The sequence below is a fragment of the Triplophysa dalaica genome, chromosome 7 (assembly GCF_015846415.1).
Source record: "Triplophysa dalaica isolate WHDGS20190420 chromosome 7, ASM1584641v1, whole genome shotgun sequence".
Taxonomy (NCBI): Eukaryota; Metazoa; Chordata; class Actinopteri; order Cypriniformes; family Nemacheilidae; genus Triplophysa; species Triplophysa dalaica.
In genome coordinates, this window is record NC_079548.1 from 20,022,507 (window position 1) to 20,043,726 (window position 21,220).

The 21,220-nt window shown below is 37.6% G+C and overlaps 2 protein-coding genes across 4 annotated transcripts; both read right to left on the reverse strand.

The window, feature by feature from the left end:
- Window positions 1-15: 15 nt before the first annotated feature.
- slc27a1a (solute carrier family 27 member 1a) lies at window positions 16-11,808 on the reverse strand. 2 transcript variants are annotated; one of them, XM_056753479.1, is made up of 13 exons: window positions 11,511-11,808; window positions 11,197-11,395; window positions 9,828-10,222; window positions 9,560-9,724; window positions 6,446-6,515; window positions 6,264-6,355; window positions 6,052-6,161; window positions 4,632-4,841; window positions 4,406-4,532; window positions 1,776-1,913; window positions 1,372-1,536; window positions 1,145-1,291; window positions 16-1,055 (listed from the first exon to the last, which is right to left on the reverse strand). In XM_056753479.1, the coding sequence occupies exons 2-13, from the start codon at window positions 11,361-11,363 to the stop codon at window positions 898-900; spliced, it is 1,944 nt and encodes a 647-aa protein (XP_056609457.1). In that variant the 5' UTR covers window positions 11,364-11,395; window positions 11,511-11,808; the 3' UTR covers window positions 16-897. The 2 variants fall into 2 exon arrangements, with proteins under 2 accessions (XP_056609457.1, XP_056609456.1); XM_056753478.1 differs by having other exon boundaries at window positions 11,197-11,364; window positions 11,511-11,807.
- Window positions 11,809-13,128: 1,320 nt separating this feature from the next.
- ptger1c (prostaglandin E receptor 1c (subtype EP1)) lies at window positions 13,129-18,785 on the reverse strand. Of its 2 annotated transcripts, XM_056753481.1 has the most exons (3): window positions 18,739-18,785; window positions 13,443-14,364; window positions 13,129-13,350 (listed from the first exon to the last, which is right to left on the reverse strand). In XM_056753481.1, the coding sequence occupies exons 2-3, from the start codon at window positions 14,319-14,321 to the stop codon at window positions 13,129-13,131; spliced, it is 1,101 nt and encodes a 366-aa protein (XP_056609459.1). In that variant the 5' UTR covers window positions 14,322-14,364; window positions 18,739-18,785. The 2 variants fall into 2 exon arrangements, with proteins under 2 accessions (XP_056609459.1, XP_056609458.1); XM_056753480.1 differs by lacking the exon at window positions 18,739-18,785 and having other exon boundaries at window positions 13,443-15,000.
- Window positions 18,786-21,220: the final 2,435 nt, after the last annotated feature.

Below are 21,220 nucleotides of genomic sequence, written 5' to 3' on the forward strand. Positions count from 1 at the left end.
CACTCCAGACGCGAATAAGAGTTGCAGTAAGAACATTTATTCATAACATTATTCATTCAGAAGTCTTCAGAGGATTAATACGATTACTCAATGCTTACCTGCATCACATCAGAATCATGGCACTGGAAAAACTCTCCATTACCACTTATGGGTCAAGCTTAGGGAGGTCAAATCTAAGGCACTTTTTTAGTGGCTATTTATAGATACTCAGTATCTTTCATTATTCTAAAATAAAGTCACATTGGGGATTAAACGCAACAGCTAGACATTTTAACAAAAGTTTGAGTAATAAAAGTCTCAAATCGGTTAACATTCACACATTGTCATATTTCAGTTGTCTGGTACAGTGGTTCTCAAACTTTTTCAGTGTAAGGCCCCTCTGTATAGAGTGCATCGCTTTGTCCCCCCCAAATAAAGATTTATAGGCCCGGTTTCACAGACTATGTCAGGAGTATGCCTTAGTTGAAAAATGATATTTGATGGCATCAAATCTCAGAAAAAAATCTATATTTTATAAAATGACACAAAATCTGTGCCTTCCCTGAATCCATTTTGATGCCCCCGGTTTGAGAACCACTGGTCTAGTGGTATAAGTCTAATGTCAAATAGAAGATAGACCTCATTTTTAATCTTGTCTTTCGACAGTAATGCCTTTAGTAAAACCGGTTGTACACAACCGTATGATCAGAATAATGGATTAAGTAATAACTCACTCTTATTCTTTCATCCATTGCATATCAGTTCGTCATTTGCAAGGCACGGCTTGTGCTTTCTAATACTAAAACCTCTCAAATGCAATACTATTATTACAAAAATGTGGCTAATACTAGCTGGACAAATCTATTGGTTACGCTTGCATTACGTTCCAGAGGGTGGGTTTGGACTGCTCTCTTTATCTCAAAGAGATATCCGGCCTTCTTCGAAAGCATTATACATCTCTTCGGTCATGAGCTCGTATCGGCCTGCTCTGGAGTTGAAAAAGTAGATCCGGTCATTTGTGAGCCGTGGGTCGTACCCTTCCTTCTGCAATCTGGTCTTCTGAATTTTAAACGTTCCTGTGAAAGTAGGAAATTGGGAACACGAAGCACTTGAGACGGTTGTTATTAATAGTTGTAAAATTGCGCTATGATTTTTCTTCCCTAACCTGTGGTATCTACACATGGTGAGATACGTAGAAACACGGGCCGTGCGTATGGAGGCAGAGCTTGCTGAACCTCCTTCAGGAAAGATTCACAGTTAAAGCTTCCGGTTGAATCAGCGATGGCAGCCATTCCGGCCTTCCCCTCCACACCTGAGCACACAAACACGCACACTTTATATCTGAGGTGTACACGTTGGTCCTCAGAACAAGTGTTTCTTTTATTTCCTCACCTTGTACTGTTACTCCAAACACTGCCACATCGGTCTGTCTCAACAGACTGCTCAACGTTCCCTCCACCTCGGTAGTTGAGACGTTCTCACCCTTCCAACGAAAAGTATCACCGCTGCGGTCCCGGAAATACATGTATCCAAGTTCATCCATCACCAAAACGTCACCTGTGAGACACCGAACCAACAACACTTATTGGCAGTCCAAAAAAGAACTCAGGTCTAAATATCCCTAGTTGGTACTCAAAACATGATCGCTAAGGTTGTGAGCATGTCTGTTCAGTATTAATGTCTTTAGATACAGCTTGGGTTCTTCTTAATTGTAATTCACATATTTTATTCTACACACAACACTTTTGTCGTCCCAAATGATCCACAGTGTCTAGACATGGATGCTTTCTCGGCACCTGATAGATATGCAGAGTCGTTTTTCTTGAACACGTTGTGGGCAATCTTCTTCCTGGTGGCATCCTGATTGGCATAGCCGTCGAAGCGTCGCAGAGGATCCTGCTGGTTTATCCTCCCCACCAGCAGCCCAGGCTCTCCTGTGAGCAATACACAAACAGAATAACTAATCATACTGGCACAAATGAAACAAGCTGTAGGGAAAAAAATTAAAGAGTATATAACTAGGGATTTTTTAAGGTCCTCCTTTGGTTTATGGAGTGTTCAACAACAAGATTATGTACATAGAAACATGATAATTTCGTAATAATAGGCATTTATTCGTCCCTTATTTCTTGACTGACTCTCAAATTATTTTGTTCCACGATTCCTCTGTCTAATTCCCTCCTTTCCTCTAGTCTAGTCTGATGTGATTGGTCAGATGGTCTAGTCTGCTCTGATTGGTCTACCGTGAATGAGGGCTCACGGAGCTACATTGTTTGGGGGAGAAGAGTGAAGTTTTCGTGGGCAGTCCTATATGTAGTGACGTAAATCTGCGGCGGTTCACGAATCGGACTAGGGACGACTCGTTTGTGTGATTCAGAGTGAACTCCCTTGTTTCCAAGCCAATAACTTTGTTATTCATTCACCTACGGATTTACAACATGGCAGTCTGCTTACTATCAAACAAGGCAAAATTACTCACAGCATGAAATGTTATTTTCATGATCTCATGTTATGTATTCTTTAATATTGATTTTCCTGAGAAACTGGGATTCAAAATAACATTTAAACCACCACCCATAAAAAAAGTGCCTGGCCGAATTATACGTTTTTTGACAAACACCAAGGTCATGATGTAATTTAATTGAGTTTATAACAGATGTTAAATCCAAGATACTTTTTGTAAGTCGTTCTGACCACTTAAAGGGATTATATGGTGCGAATACGCCTTTTTCTGTGTCTTTGGTGCGTTATAAGTTGCCCATGCATGTATTAGACACATAAAATTGCTAAAATTTAAGTGTGGTAACAAAAGATGCATTTTATCTAAAAGCGAATACTCACCCAGACCTGCCTAAAACACCTCATGTAACCACACCCCCACAAATCTACGTCAGTTCATGGTATAATTTAACTAAGACCGCCCAAATGTATACGCAAGTAAGGTGGGCTACCGGTCAGTACAATTGCTTTTGAACTTGATGTTCCAAAAAAGGTAAGAAGTGTTACTATGGAAATAAATGTAAATCCTTTAAAGCTTCGAATGATATCATACGTGTTTATATGATGACCAGATGACACAGAGTTAAATAAGTTTTGGCTGTTAACGTGATCGCGTGGAAAAGATGCATCAAACGTGCACACACAACATATACCCATACACAAGATCACATAAGTTCTAGCTAACTTGACCGATAGATCAGGATCACTGCTTCACTGCACAGAGATGGAGATGATAAGACAAGAATGAGGACAAGAAAAAACATGAAAAGATCACTTGGCACACCTTTTATTTCATATTTGGAGCCAAGCCTGGTTTAACGCTCTCTTTTGGCTTACCGCTGTAATTACGTTGTGGAGAGGTGAACCCAAAAGCTGAAATTCTTAACTTTACAAAGAAAAAAACTTTCCCCCAAAAATAAATGACCTTCCACTGAAGTGAAGTGGTGGTCAGACACGATAGGGTTGTGTTAAGACTAAAATACACTACAAGACTTTTGCTCAGACTTTCAGTCTGGACTTGTTGCAGAAAGTCTCTGCCAGTCTGCAGATTTGATCAGTTAGTGCGTTTCTATCTGAAACTTTCAAAAAGTCTGCAAGTGTACGACGTCTAGTTAAAAAAAATCTGTTGAGATTTTAAAAGTCTTTTAGTGTGTTCCAGCCATTAGGAGCCCACTGCGATTGCTCAGCTGGACTAGGCGAGTGCTGCTCTTATGTGTCTCGTTTAGGATTTTGGAAGCATAACGACAGACAGGAAGAGATAATGTTAGCGGTGACACGTGCTGGTTAGCACGTTATACTGCAGTTTACCATTTAATATTCTATCAGGGATTCGGGATCCTTAAGAATATGCTAAAATGATTAGCCCTTTGCTTTCCCCCGCCTGCTCTGGCTCACAGAAACTGTCGACCATGTTAAAATAATATGATTTGTAAAGTCTAAACAGCCGGGTTTTAAATGATTGTTTGACCACTGTCAATACCAATGTGATCTAGCGGATTCTTTACTGCCTGCCAAAATGTCAACCTCCGGAGCTCTATTGCTACAAATATACCCGTGCTACTTATGATTGGTATTGTGGTCCAGGGTCACATAAAAAGATAAGTGAATAAAATTTAATATTTCCTAGCCTCCAATTAAATGAATATAGAACATGAGGTTTTGCAAAGATTTGTGGTGTTTATGTTCCAGTAATAAACAAATAGGGTGAAATTAAATACAAAGAAAATGTGAGATTGACATTTTCCATTCAAACTTTGACTCAAACTGTACCATACATACTATAAATACTGTTGTAATATAATTCAAATGTAGCATTTTCCTCTATTTCCCATGTATTTTCACGAGCGGTCTTAGACCTTGAGACCCCACTTTATAACCAATAGATAAATAAATCAAACAGAAAAAGTGTTTTTGAGTGTGAACGTACCAGGTTGACAAGTCACACACAATCCATGCTTGTCTCGTACCAGTTCCATGGTCTCTTCATTCACTTTGACCAACCGGATGGGGTACACGTTTGGCAGAATGCGACTGTTAAACCCACAAGCTCCAACCTGGTGTTAGGTAAGAGAGGCTGTTTACTTCTCCAACTAGAACAAATTTGATAAATGTGATGTGTCTTGTCATTTCACAGAGTAACACTGATATCTGACCTTGCCATCCATATTGGCAATGCTACAGTTACACTCTGTGGCTCCATAGAACTCTCCTATCTCTTTTACTCCAAAACGCTCCATGAAAGCCTCCCACACGCTGGGCCGTAATCCATTCCCAACAGCTAATCGAACCCTGTGCTGACGCTCTGACGGGCGCACGGGCTGAGACAGCAAATATCGGCAGATCTCTCCTATATACTGCACAACCTAGACAGAAAACAAGAAGAAACTACATGTTTTTACATGTTTAAAAATTCTAACAATGTTTTTTTTTTTTTTGGAATAACGAATACAATCAAGTGTCATTGAAGGCAGCACAAGTTTGGCATCTGTCCAATTTACTTGTATAAAAAAACACTAAATATTAGTAAACAAGCTCTGAAAATTAGAGTTGTCAAATGATTAATCGCGTCCAGAATAAAAGTTTGTGCTTACATAATATTTGTTTGTGTAATGTGCATATTTGTTTTGTAATCATAAACACGAAACATAAAGATACACATAAATATTTGTGTAAATAGATGGAGTATGAATGTACTTATATTTACCAATAATTTAAATTATATATAAGGGTCAAAGACGTTAAGATGTCCCCATGAAACTAAATTTACTAAAGTGATTTATGTCAATAAAAAGGACATTAAAGGTAAGTAAAATGTCTACTTTATAATTTATAATAAATATGTTTTGGGAGAATAAAGTGTCAAAATTTTGAAATAATATTACATTGTTATTCAGTGGCACAATATTTATTTACAAAATCAAACAACATGCTTATTCTGACTTGTTCATATAAAGATTATATATTTATAACATTTTTTTATTTATTTTGTGCTTTAAATGAGTAAAAAATGAGAAACAAATTTAAAACAATGTAAAATTACATCTAATTAGTGTTTTGGGGGAAATAAATGAGTCTTTTAATATGGCATAAGTAGATTTTTGTTGTAAATTTTGTTGTTACAAGATTGTTATATTTAATGACATTTTCAGGGAATAATGTATGATATTTATATTTGCTCTGAAAACAAAAATGGAATTAAATTAAATACTTCTTCATTCTTCAATTCTTGTTTTTATGTTTAAACCCCTTTTTATCTTTGACCCCTTCATAAACAGAAACATACAAATACACATAAATATTTGGGTAAATAGATGTATGTATGTATTTATATTCACCAATTGAATTTTTCTTAAATATATATATACATGTATGCGTATGTTTTCCTAAATACAAAATTGTATTTAATTTTCTATGTAAGCACAAACTTTTGTTATGGACACTATTAATTGTTTGATAGCCAGTTCTAAAAAATAAACATGAAATATTTATGAACTTTCCACATGCATTAATTTTATTTCAACATTGTGGAAATGATTATTTGTCATGGAGGACCTCAGTACAGCAGTGACTTACAGTACAGTTGTGTTTAATGCAGTCTTCCCAAAACCGACTTGCAGAAAACTTCTTCTTGACCACCACAGTCAAACCGTAAATTAAACACTGGCCCACCCCCATGATATTACCTGTTGAAAACACATACGGCATACGTTCAGCAAGCTGTTAAACTGGTCAACAAGACTTCAGATCAATAATGTCTCATATCATTGTTCTTGTGCCAGACATACCTGCTGAATGGTAAAGGGGTAAACAGTCATAGATAATGTCATCTGAGCGCATCCGAAAAGAATGGTACCCAAAAGCAGCAATCCTGAAATAGCTAGAAAATCAAAACGTTCAAGAAAGTGAGCCTACTTGTACAAAAACATATTACCTTTAAGACTAACAGATTGGAAATGCGGTAACTTACCGACTGTGCACCACTATAGCAGCTTTAGGGAGTCCTGTGGTGCCGGATGTGTAGATGTAGAACAAATGATCTGTAAGAATGTAAAAAAAAAACTGAATCCAGACTGTTACAAAAACTTTTGCATGTCATAAGTATTTGCAACTTTTTAAGCTATTCTACATTTTTATAAGCTACAAGAATTGCAGGAACAATATTACATTTTAAGTACATGATTATTGTGGTCAAAAGCGTTTCCCTAAACAATACGATTAAAAACAAGCTGTTTTCTTTCACTTCATTTCTTTTTTCACATTTAAACAGATGTCTTCAAACAGGTTATCTTCTCGAATCATCTAAAGTGGTCTTGACAATTGAGTGGAGGACCCCCTGACAGACTTGCAAAGTATCATGAGAGCTGACACGGCTCCTTTGAGAATATACCTCCCTGCGAGATGCAAATGAAAACCGCGAGTCAATTCTGAAGTGTGCCTGTGATAAGTTCTGTAATATGCAATCCACTTTCTCTGTAATGAAGAGAGGAATCTTAAGAGCGAACAATAAACAGAGCTACCCCTTGAGATCAAAACACGCTTTTTCGGTGTAATGTTTTCTTGTCTTGAATATGGATTCAGATTACAGGGGTTAAAGCAAAATAAAATCCTGAGCCTGAACTTTATTTTTGCAGTGTTGCGAGAGTAGACACATACAAAAGGTTATTTGTCAAACAAAAAAGAACATTATTTAGACATTATTTTGCTTGAAACTAACTAGTAACATGCCGTTTTTGAGCTTCTTAGACAGACCTTTCTTAAACTTTGATGGTATGCGTCTGGATCACAGAATGACTCAAAAGAAGTGGGGCATAATTATAACCCACAAAAACATAGTTTTATGGACTTATGCTATATAAAAACATAGCCTAACATACCAAATTCAACCAAATTCATCACCTACTTTTTAAAAAGCAAACAACTAAGACTCACATTTTTTGGCCTATCGAGGGTGTCATTTTGAGATCAAAATAAAGTGACCAGATCAATGATGAATTTTGTACTCTACTAAACTATTGTTTGCTCTAGTAGAAATGTAATCATTATTTTTATATGTATTAATGGTGATGATATGCCACAAGTCACAGCAGTGAGTGCTTCTCTTTTCATTTGTTTGATTCATATCAACCACATAGAATAGCAGGAATTTCAGGCTTCGGTCACTTATGTATTGACATCTGTTTTCTTTCTCAACTTTGTACGCTCACTCAGACAAAAACGACCATGTTTTAGCTTAACCGTGTGAGATAGTGCATAAACTGTGAAAAAGTTTGAAAATGATTTAGACGCTTTAGAAATCAATCCTTGATATCTCAATGGCAGTAAGCGCGCACGTACTTGAGTGTGTGATGCCCAGAAGTGAAGAGTGATTTGATGATTTGCCGAAACAACACAAAGTTATCAATCTTTATGTCACAGTCTCCCTGTGCATGTCATATTTGTCATAATGGACTTAAAAGCTGCTCCCGCTTAGGCTTTATAAACTTACTCTCGATCCTGCCGACGGTTGATTGCTAACGTACTCTCCAATGTGACGTCTCACTCCCGCAAACAAGACCCGCCCCATTTGAATTCTGATTGGTAATGTTTGATTGGTTGAGAGTGATAGCCGTGTTCCTCTCATACCATTGTTAGGCAAACTTATGAACTCGGAGTGGTATCAATAAGCTTTCTCAAGTAATCTTTTATTAAAGTCATTCTTCTTTTCTGCAGTCAGACGCCGCAAGCCGGAGATCCGGCACGGTGCCAGAAAACTTTACGTCCTGAGATTAATAGTCTGGAAGTTTCACAACTGGTTAACCATCTGTAAAAACATAATGGTCTGTAATATGAAGGGCTGCCACAAAACCACCATAAAGCAAAGGATATTTAATAAATGCAACACTTCAGTGGGTTTATGGTAAAAGAAATATAGACAAACGTTCTTGGAATATTAACTGATTGTGAATCAGATGGTTCACCTGGTCAGTTCATTTTTGTTCAAGAGTAATATTTGATTTCACTTCTGCCACACCTGCAGATGGGTGGGTGAAAGTCACATTTCTTACTGGTTAAACTGGATTTTCCCCTCAGGAAAACAAGTTATTTAAGTCTTTTCTGATTATTAGCCAGTCCCCACAGGATTTTGCAGAGTTTTTGTGATTTCTGAGGCAAAAAATGCTTCATTTTGCAGGAGCTTTATAATAATATTGCGCTAAATACTTTTTTAAAGAAAAATAATAAAAAAACGACTTGAATTGCCGAATAGGGTTCTTCTTTAAAAATAGCACCTGCGGAAACATTATTAATGCATAACTTATCATTAGAAGGCCTGTAGCAGATTCATACTGAAGGTCTGGAAACCTTTAAGGTTAAACTGCTTTAAGTTTAAGGCCCGCCCAAAAGGCCATTTTGACTGACAGGTCAAGCAACCAAACACATATCGTTTCATGTTTATGGTTGTGGAAATGTCTATGCAATGAGTTTATGCCTTGAACCTTGCATACTTTTAAGAAATCAGCGTTTAGTTGATTGTGATGAATGTTCATTGACACCGAAATAAACATGATGTTGTTTAAGACATGACACACAAATCCGTAAGGCTGACTTGGCTCAAAGCCACTAGCTTGCAATCTTTAGCCAAAAAAGTCGAACAGCTAATGCTAACGCCCTCAGCGGAACAAAGGAAAGGATACCAGAGGCAATTTTTTTAATAGATTTGCATTTCAGACCCGTGTATCTCCCTTCTATAGTATCTCTCTGCTTGACTTTTGGAGCAGGTTTAGACAGAATGTGAGGGCGTCACATGGCGTCTTTGGCCAAATTATGCAGGAAATCTGCGACAATCTCAAAATTTAGCAAGTTGCAAAATCGCAAAATCCTGTGGGGACTGAATAGCCTACTCATTTTCTTAGTTTTCACTGACAAACAGCACAGGATTATGTCACTCTCAGCATCATATATGGGGACTGAGCCCACCTGTCTCCTATCACATCAGCAGCGGTCAGATGTTGTTGTTTACTCCACAATTGTATTTAAAACATTTTGCTCCTAGTTATTGAGGTCTGCTCTACAGCTAAACCCTTGAATACTCTGTGGCACTCACCATTTATGCCCTTGGTCGGGGTGCAGAGCGGTGGGTGTCGGGGAGAAGATGCCAGAATGGAGTCGAGAGGTTGAGACTTCAGTGCTGCTAACTGGTCTGGTCTCAGATCGCCCGTGCAGAACCGGACCATGTTCTCACTCAAAGAGGGGCTCACTTCAAACAAAGCTGCAAACACAGGCAGGCATACACATTTACTTCTGACCTGTGTGTGTACTTCCGATTCGTGATGTGACCTGACGGTCCTACTCGAAAGATCTTTATGACTCACCGTCTGCGAGCTCTCCTCCAAACACCAGCGCTCGAGATGCAGACACGCCCATACAGTGCAACAGCGAATCCCGCCGGAGGTTGAAGTTGATCAGCGCAGCCTCCACGCCAACTTTGGCCAGACCGAGCCAGAGCGCCACCTGGAGCGGCCGGCTCTCCATGAACAGCGCCACCACGTCCCCTGAGGTCCAGCCCTGACTCAGCGCCCAGTGGGCCACAGCATTGGAGATCTGGTCTAACTCGGCGAAGGTCCATGTTTCACCGGTGGCTTCATACACGAGCGCTGGTTTGTCCGGGTGCTTAGCCACAGTTTTTGCGAAGATGGAGGGTATGGTGTCTCCGTTGCGAATGTGACGCCATAGTGCAATTTTAACCCTCATGAGCACATTCAGACCGCTGACGGACAAAAGAGGAAGAAAACTATTATTTGAATTAACACCAGCACACCGTATTACACTTGACCTGACTTAAGAAATAGTTTTTGGTCAGTGGCAATAGCCAAGTGGGACACGTTGCACAATAGCGCATTGAGCCACCCGAGTATGAGCTTCAGCTCGTGGTCTTTTCCGGATTCTCCTTTCCTCTTTCACCCCAAATTCATTCCTTATCCTTTCTTCACTATACAGTAAAGCGGTGAAGACCATAAAATGCGTTAAAAATAATTTATATAAAATTACATGAATTAAATCACTTATTCATAAATAAATTATTAAAACAATTTAAATATTTTAAGATTTTGGTCCGTTCAATCTATTGCATGGCTTCAGAAAAAAGCAAAATTCACTGTCATTACACTTTATAGCTATTTTCAGATTCCAAGATATTCAGATTCCCATAGCGCATTCACAGTTTTGCAAAAGAGCTTAAAAAAATACATTTAAGCTAAACATTACATTTACATTTACGCATTTGGCAGACGCTTTTATCCAAAGCGACTTACATTGGTTTTTATCCTATAAGTTTACATAGGTATTTGCAATCCCCTGGGATCGAACCCACAACCTTGTATAGACAGTATAGAAAAAAAGTTAAACGTAAAAACCTATTATATACATATATATATACATATTAGCATTCAAATAGTAAATAATGTCTACAAGATTGTAATTCAAAACATCATATTACACAAATCTTTAACTTGCCAAGTGTCAAAAAAGTGTTATAAAAGTTAAAATTATAAAAAATTATAAAGTTTACGTCTGGAGCTTTGAGAGCATCGGTTCTCATTCACTTACAATATGGAAACGCGGAACCAAAACCACAAGTTTATCAAGTTTATTGCGTTTAAATGTGTTTATACTATAATATATGATGTGTTTTATGTGCGTTTTGACATGATGCAGAAAAAGATAGTAAACACCGAGACTCACAAGATGTCCCTTCTAGCCGTGCGAATGGCAACATATAAGAACTTCCACCCTCCGGTCCCCAAATAAACCCCCAGACCCGCAGCGAGGCTCCAGGACCAGGACGCCCCGAAGAGACGGAGCAGACCCAGAGACCCGAGAGACAGCGAGCCGCTCGACACATAGCGCATCCTGAAACACACGGTACACAACTCACTCACTTCTGCAAACACACACATATCAACGTCAACAGCATCAGCAGCAGCATCGTGTCGTCCAGAGGCAGAATAAAGTGTTATGACGACATAAAACACACAATATAAGAGCGCTGAACTCACCTACGGTGAGGAGATATGCTTCAGATACGCCCGATCTGTCGAGACATGGGTCGACCTTGCTGTCGTAGTTAGAGGTTGAGCACAGTTATGCCAAAACTACCGTCCTCGTTTAAAAGTAGCACGAATGTCTGATCGCGGAGAATGTGGAAAAGTATAATCCTGAAAACGAGTTTAGTGTTAAAACATGAATATGTCTTGAGAAGTGACACGCTCGCTCTTACTGCGGTCTTACACGCTTTCGACAAAATGTGTTTATCTGCAGCCACCGGGCGGCTGCGTTCAGCCACAGACAGCCGGAGATGGTGAGAAAGGCGTTTCAAAATGGCTGTGACAGAGAGGTTGTTTTTCACAATAAAAGCGGGAAACGCGTGTTTTAACAGTAATGTGTTTGTTATGGCTTTATTAGTACATTGATAACTGACGGGCGGATCACCGATGGATCGCTTCGTATTTCACACTTGACGTCTCGCGAGCTTTTGCGACATCGTAATCAGGGTCATGCACGGTTTGTTTACATCAACAACTGCGTAGGACAGCGCTTAAAAATATCAACAGTAGCTATAGATTGTAATATTTAATTCACAAACCTTTATGAGACAGTAAATAAACAGATTCACAGCTGAATAAATAAAAGGTAACATTGGACACAAACACAAGTGCTTTCGGAAATTCGAAAATTCCTACTTCAACCAGGTAATCATTTATGGAACGGTCCTCTTTAATGCTGATAAATCATTATTAACATGATTTTTTATTGTTACTACATACTTTTAATGTTACTAAATCCAGACTTTACGTCCGGGTTGATGTGGGAATTATCGAATTTCCGAGGGCACGCGAGGGCAGCATTAATCGTAACCCTTTCTCTTTTACACAGTTTACACAAATACCATGCCAGATTTATTTTTAACATCAATGTAAACCGTGCAATAATAATAGTAACAATGGTATAATAATTATTGTAATTCTTCTTCGTACATTTATTATTATTACTATTATTATGAATAATAATAGTATCATTAGCTCTTTATTTTACAGTCCTGTTTCCCATGTTCCTACTGTGTACTTGTTATAGTAAGTATTATAACTTGGTTAAAGCTAGGTTCTAAACCTGAACCCCTTAACCTAAACTTATCCCATGTAGTTACTATAAATTACCCAGTACTTTCTTAGGTAAGTACACTATAGGTACACATACTGTAAAATAAAGTGTAACCTTTATTATTACTACATGTAATAAGTTTTAACAACTTAAAAGTTCTGCAAACTGTTAGGTTAACATGTTCATGCAATGCTTATTTCTGTGCAAGTATGAACAAGGTTTCCGAAACCTTTGTATCACGATGTCGTTCTTAAGAATATATCGCTATCACTCTTAAGGTATAACTTAAGAATGACGTAGCGTAAGAAGGTTTGGGGAAACCCAGCCCAGATCATTTGCATTTGCAAATAATAATAATTTAGATTTCTCTCTCTTTTGAAAGCTGCAGTACACATTTGACATAATTTACACACATGTTTTGTTCACGTATATTGACCACAAATATACAAATAAGTCCTAGTTCACAATTCAATGTAAACAAGTGTGCAATCAGCATAAACTGGTCTGTTTTCGGGGCTAATCTCTGTAGGAGCTGCTCTGTGTGAACATGACTCTTTCGGGCTGCAACAGATGCAGAATTCTGCGGAGGACCGCTCGCCGCAGGAGGATGTAAACCCAGGGATCCAGAATCTGATTCCAGCTAGCCAAACGCAGGGCCAGTAGAAGCAGCTCCTCACACTGGGGCTCCAGTCTGGAGATCCCTTCATAAAACTTGATCACGGATATAAGGATGTAAATCTGCGTAATGAAACGGAAGAGGTTGTGGCATTGAGCTGTCAAATGACATAATCATACATGCAGAAAGACATGTTGATCGAATGATCACTTACAAGAAAGGGACTCCAGCAGATGCAGGACACCACGGTTATGACGCCCAACTGTGTCATCATCTCCACGTCCAGGGAACGTAGGGATGAGGAAGAGACTGACCCCTGTCTCCGAGCAATGCTTGACTTAACATATTTATCCTTAAACCTCGCCTGGAGTAACTGCATCCCGCTTATCGTATTCGAAAGAACAGAGACTGTCAATGAGACGATCCCCAATGTGGAAAAAGCCAAGGCCAGGCTTGCATCTGCTGTGGAAAGTGAACCGTATACTGGTAAAAAGCACCAAGTACCAGGGAACTGTGGTTTGTAACCCCCCACGTTCAGCAGAGGGAGTCCCGCTAAACTGAGAGCCGTAGAGGCGATGAGCAGTATGGTGAGGCGGATGCGTGAGATGGTAACCACGGTGGAGTGCAGGAGAGGTTGCGTGATACCTATGCAACGCTCCACCGCCATCACGCTTCCCAGCATCAGAGGGCAAAGGCCAAAAAACACCATGCAAGCCCCGAACAGTTTACAGTATGCCTGTGGAGGCTCCAGGACCACTGCCTTCCCGTGATGCTTTACTCTTCCCAAATGAAGGTGCAGTGCCAGGGCCCCTGTGATCACGTGACCCGCCAGGTCACTCAGAAGCAGGGATGAAGCCAGCAAAAGGAACGGGGCTTTGGCACGACGACGGAAGCGGGTGTAGGAATGGGCTAGGATGGCGAGAGCCGTGAGGTTTGAGAGCGTGCCGAGGGTCATGGTAAAGTAGGACATTCCAAAAGCTGGGGGGTTAACCAGAGCGGGTGATGTGGAGTTTGCGGTTTGGTTGTCGGAGCAGGGAGCCGTGAGATTGTGGTGGCATAATACAGGGAAGGAGGATGTGAAAAGAACATCCATGATGTGACCGGAGGACAAGAAATCCTTGCTAGGTGGATGCGATCTGAAAAACATGTCAAGAAGCTGCGATGAAGGCTTTTGTAGGGAATGGTTTCTCGGAGAGACTTGTCAGTACAACTGAAAGGATCATAGTCCTAAAAATAAAAAAATCATAATATGCGATATAGCTACATCCACCTTTGTTATGACAATGGCGAATTTGTTGATTAAGTGGGTCTTTTTTCAGAACTCTTTTTCAGTACTATATGATTATAGACCACTTTTTATACCTTACCAACACTGTTCCTGTCCTGAAGTTTTTAACACTACACAAATGTTAAAAAATATAAGCAACATAACATTTATAATAACTGAAAAAGGAAGTGCTTCTGGATAAAGCATTCATTGTTTCATTTGAATATTTCATGGAAATATGGCATTTATTGCACATTGTCTTACTATTTGATTTGTCTTACTACATCAGTGTCGTATCCTATATATTGGCTATAAAAAGGTGCTTCAAAAGGTGCCATAAAGAACCTTAAACATCTGAAGAACATTTCTGTCTCACCAAAGGTTCTTTGTGGCTAAAAAGGTTATTCGGATTTTAAATAAGAGAGAAAGAGATGGTTGTTCAAAGAACCTTTGGCTAAACGGCTCTTTGTGGAACCAACAATGGTTATTCAATGGCATAGTTGTGAAGAACCTTTTAAGCACCTTTATTTTTGTACTATAAAAAGGCACCCAGTGAAAACAACCAAGGTAAATAAAAAAAAAACATCCTACCCTGTTAGCTAATAAACTAATGGGACTTTGGCATCCTTCTTATATATATATATATATATATATATACTGTATACAAATAGATGATGACTCAGCAGTTGCCTACTTTTACAATCTGTGAGTTATTATGTTTTCATGCTAGTCCAAAAATTGGTGACAGGAAAACACAATGTAGTTGGCTGTCTGTGTCTGACATTAAATGTGGCACTTATAATGCAAACATGACATTAAAAAATATGGTGACACTGAAAATACAATCTATGAAAAATTAATGCCGTCAAATTACATTTTGCTTGCAGTCACCTCTTTGCCAAGTGAAAAAAAAAACTTTTTGGCAGCATACTACTGTATGCTGAAAAGAATAGAATGAAGAAATTTATGAACGCACAAAAAACTGTTAAGCTGATTATAGTAAAATCCTTGGAACATTAACATCAGCCACCATGTTCCAAAAATCAAATTTTTTAAACTCTAAAATCATTTTGAAATAACAATCTCAGTATATAGAATATTCTATATTCTATATATTCTATATTAAACTCAGAATATAGTTTAACCTACTTCTATATCATATACAGGACAAATCCGCAGGTGCCTAAGAGAAAGTTCTTCAAACATCACCATGACCAGCGCTGAATTATGCATGAGAAAAACAAGTACTTTTTGTTTTTCTGGACATTTGCCTGAAGGGTGAAATCGAAAAAAAATACAAAAAAATTCAAACGCTTCCTGGTAACCCCTGTCCTCTTCTCAGTCTCTTAACACCATCGAACGTCCCTGCCAAATGCTCCATTCATTCATCTTCTCCCTCCAGCAGATTTACTCTCTGTTCTCATAATTCACGCTGTTGTCTTCTCTCCTCTCCTCACATCTGTTTGCATTTGTTCTGTCAGGCAGAAGATTGTGTCCTGTATCTATACATTGGCTATTAACATGTTGCTTTTTGAATATTTGGAGACAACTGAAGCTAGTAATACTAGAAAGCTAGAACGTCTGTTTGGCAATCCTACAGTAACCGTATTGATTTTAATTTTATAATTAAATTAAATTTTGCATGTCTTTAGACGATCTTATGTTGCCGTCCTGGGCTGATCAGGATGCTCAAACAATCAAAGCAATGTTTTAAAAGTCCCACATGCACAAACTGATCACTTACTGGCTGATTTAGTAAAAAATTGTTAGACCTATAGACCACTTTAGATGATGTAAACAACACTCTTTCAATGCCAGTCCAGAAGAACTTCTTGTTTCACAATAGTACAATACACTCACTACTTCTTTAAGTATATGTATTAATTTTTTTAATTAAATAAATAAAAACTGAAACCAGAAGGGATTCTGGACCACGTGTTTACATCTTGTGAAGTGGTCTAAAAAGTCTGTGTAGGCGTAACCAAAGGTTTCATTAATGTACCAATTGTAATAAACCAAATAAATAAATAGTTACATAAAACAAGTAATTTTTTAACAAATGTTACACTGGTAACAACCACAATAAGGTTGTATTTGTTTTTAACGCGAGTAAATAAACTAACATGAACCAGCAATGAGGAATATAATTTTTAGCATGTATTAATCTATTTAATATTAATCTGTGATAATGTTAGGTATTGTAAATACAATTATTCACGTTAGTTCATAGTGCATTAACTAATGTTTACAGCTACAACGTTTGTTTAAAAAAAATGCTCAAATTTAAATGAAAGATAAGACTTTCCTTAAAGCGTGAATGTATATTGCATTATAAAAGTAGTTTTAAAGCATTGGAATTCACCTTTTAATATATTGTAATGTTTTATAAATAATTGTTATTACAGTAAATACATTATAACACTTAGCAATTCATTGTCGCACTACACATTTTAAATTGGTTATAATTCATTACAACTACATATAATGCATTACAACACACGTTATGAAGAATTATAATGCATTTTACTATTCGATAACTCTTTGTAATGCATTTTACATACATGTTTTAAAGTGTTACCAAATTAACTAATGGCTGGAACACACTACAAGACTTCTAAAATTGGAACAGATCTTTTTTAAACTAGACGTCCTACACTTGCAAAGTGACTCTTTGAAATTTTCAGATAGAAACGCACTAACTGATCAAATCTGCAGACTGGCACAGACTTTCTGCAACAAGTCCAGACTGAAAATCTGGGCAAAATCTGAGAAAAAGTCTTTAGCCTTTAGATCAATAGATGCTATACACACAAATGAGTAAAAATAGTGGGCAATATACTTTATTAATATGAAGGAATTTTCCATATTCATTTTTACAGTTGCTTTACCTGTATTTTGCACTGTACTAAATTGCATTTTAACATTAACAGAAATGTCCTAGTAATGTTCTGCCAGTACTTTGTCTGTTTTTTTTGAAGCATAGAAATATTGTTTGTTTTTGGTTCATTTTAGCTGATGCAGTAACTGATGCATTAAATGCACTAATTGATAACAAATGCAACCTTAAAATAACATTTTGAAAGTTTTGCCTAGATTTTTCATAACACACAAAATATCTACCATTTAACATAAAAGACTCCTGACATTGACAAGCACAGTAATAACATATAAGTTGACTTTGACATCACAGTGAAAATGTCACAGCATTACCTTTACACTACAACTGAAAATGTGGCCAATGCTCATATCAATCACGGCTTATCCATTAGCAACTCACAATGATGTTTTCTTCTCTGTGCCAGACTAATATTACAAAATGTCCTGCGGAGTTGAATTCAAAGGGTTGTTCACACCCGGGAAATGGGCTAGTGGGACTTGAGAGGACAGGCGCTACCTTTTGTCACTTTTTCTTTTTTAACACTAAACAAGATGACAGTCCTCCTCCATGCTCAAAAATGAAACTGCGAGACTATAACGGAGTAGTCAGTGTGTCTAATCTAACTTACTGTATTGTCATTTCTGCTGCTGGACTCCACACTTCTAAACAATCACAGATGTCATTTTAAAATCTCGGAACAATTGTGGCCAGCTTGTTAACATAGAGCGGACGAAAAGCAATTTCTTTGTGAGAAAATGCAAGTACATTACTGAGAGCACTATGACCATATCAGGTCACAGAGACTGTGTGAGAGGAATTTCACAAACGTTTAGCTCATTTAAAAATGGCATGGGGAAGCCTTCCTACGTATTATTTTGGAAATGGGTTGACAGATTTTGAATTAAACCAGAGTACTGGACATACCATTTTAAAGTTGAGTTTCACAACCTAGAAAATATTTTTGGCATTTGGGTAGAAGTTTGTAGCTCAGCCAGATGAAATCAATTTTGCCTGTCAAAGTTTGATAATGTTTTATTTTGCATAATGCTGGAAAACCATTCACGTTCTATTAGATCAGGTTGCCACGTATACTTTGAGTGGATGCAAACATTCACAATTACATTCACAAACAATAAAGAAAGAGTTTATAGAGTATTAGACTAATGAACTGAATTAAAAGTTGTGATATCAAACTAGTGCAAGATAATGATGCTATTCAAATATAGTGGAAAACACGATTTAATCCTGTTAACATAAATAAACTAGAGTTCTGCTTTACATACAGAAGCTTCAAAACTTCATAGAGATGATATACCGTAGCAAAATTTAAGCAATGCGAGTTATAAAAAGCTTTGGTTTACTCACCCAGTTTCTTAGAGTCTGTTTCTTCTGTTTACAACAGCAGCTATGCACTTCTTCATGGTCTAAGCAGATCTACCCTTATCATCCTACAGCCTCTGAGCAAAACAGCTCTCTCTCTCTCTCTCTCTCTCTCTCTCTCACCAAACACTCTCATCCCTCTTTTTCTGTCTCTCTTTCCCCCATCTTCTACTTCATCCTTGAATGGCATCCAGAATGTTTTAGAGGCACACATACCTTGTGGAATTTAATCCCGGGGTTGCACACAGGTAGTTTAATACTGAATGATCAAGTTAATGTTATGTACTGCACAGATGTGTCTTAAGTAGCAAAAATCCATTGTAGGGGTAAAAATGAAATATTTTTCTTTTCTGCCAAAAATAATTAAGATATTATGTAAAGATCATGTTACGTGAAGATATTTAATAAATTTCCTACCGTTAATGTATGAAAACTTTTTTTTTGTGAGTGGATGGCCTGCTACAGTGCCTCAGATTAACAACTTCAAAGGCGATTTTCTTAATATTCGTTTTTTTTGCACCCTCAGATTGTAAACAGTTGTTCTCTCGCCAGATATTGTCCTCTCCTAACAAACTATATATCAATAGAAAGTTTATTTCTTCAGCCTCAAGATGTTCAATCTCAATTTCGAAAAAATGACTCCCAAGACTAGTTTTGTCCTCCAGGGTCACATATAACCTGTGGACTTACTAAATGTGTCAGAATCATTTCATCCCAGTTTTGGATTGTAGTCCAGGGGAGGTTTTGAGCAGATGACCTCTTGAACATGATTGAAGAAACATACAATCAGCCCTGTCAATCGCTGAACGGCAATTCAATTTTGTGCTTGAGGGATTGTGGTCTTTTCGCCTACGGTTCATAGAGCACCTGTGGAATTGAATTAGTAAAAGCAAAACAGTACCACATAATGACACACAAACGATATCCCTGGGCTCGCTTTCATTTGTTTTTATTGTGTCTGCGTTCCCCTCTGAGAAAAATGGGTGTTTTTTTCATTTCAATGACTGGTTTTAGAAACATTTTTTTTTACAGTACAAGCATTTCTTACTGACATTAAATAGAAAAGGTTTCATATGCAGGAATAAGATGTCCTTTAATTCATTCTTTAAAGGTCCAGTGTATTAAATGTGATTTCATTCAAAGATAATAAAATCACAACGCTTCATTATGTAAGGTCTTCATACACCCCTGAACACATAGTAATGTATATTAAATTGCATTGCTATCAATAGGTCCTCTAAAAATTAAACATTGGACCTTTAAATGAGGGGTTTCTTTACAGGGCTGTGACAAAAAATATATAATATATAAAGATATATAAATAACAAATGCAGCCAACTATAGAAAAGCAAAATAAATTATTGATTCTTCTCATCCAACGCTTCCAAACTATATCTGTCATTATCAGTAAACTGGGAAATTAACAGGTGTGTTGTTTTGTGCAGGGAATTATTAGCTGGCGACAGCATAAAGCCATTAAAATTCAAGAGACCTTTCGAAAACAACAATAAACCCATGAATAAATTTCAGTGTTTTGCACGACAAACATTTCTGGTACCGAATTTGGTCGTCACTTGAAGTCAAATATAAAGTCTGACTACTGAGGCGCAACCAGTTGGGAACCAAAGCCACCAAAGATTTAATAGCGGTGTTTTTTTTAAAGCTATTCTCCACAGACAGTAGGCATATAGTCCTTTAGGCAGTTATTATGTTCATAATGGAAGGGAGAGGGAGCATAATTAAGATAAGCCTTCTGTTCATCTGCCTCTTTCTCTGGCTTTTTTTATAACATCAGCATTAAAAGGGCACAAAGTTCAATTCACTAAAGCTTAACTTATTCTACTCAATGTTTTGGCTCTGTGAATAATCATAATACCAAGTTCTGCTTCGTGAACTTGTGGCGAATGTTATCTTTAATGTCCACTGACTGCTGAAGCATATCATAATTCATCTCATGTTTCTTTCTTCTAATGGAGCAGGAGAACATTTTCTTCTATTATACCGGGATGGCAGTTTAAATTTATGATAAATGACACGGTTCCTCCGAACTGCTGGATAGAAAGTCAAAGTGACCTGGACGTTGTGAGACTGAAGCCATCAACGCTGTTTTCACTGCCAAACTTAACTTAAACCCAAACAGCAACGGAGGTGTAATGATAAAAAGCGTACAGTAAAACTGGCAATGATGCACCTCAAAAGCGTCCAAAACACTCACCCGTAACAATAATGATAACAAATACGGAGATATTTTTTATGCATTCAGCTTGTTTTAATGTTGTGTTTATTTTGCACTCCGGTGTAAATATGAAAGTACTGTACACACCATACAGTATGAACTGTAATAAGTGTTCACACCACATTTGCCAATATGACATTGTAAAAAATTGCTGAAGTTATTAGCTAGTTCCAAGTAACTTACTGTAGAGTTACATTTATCTCATTTATTGACAACAGTTTGTTCAAAGAT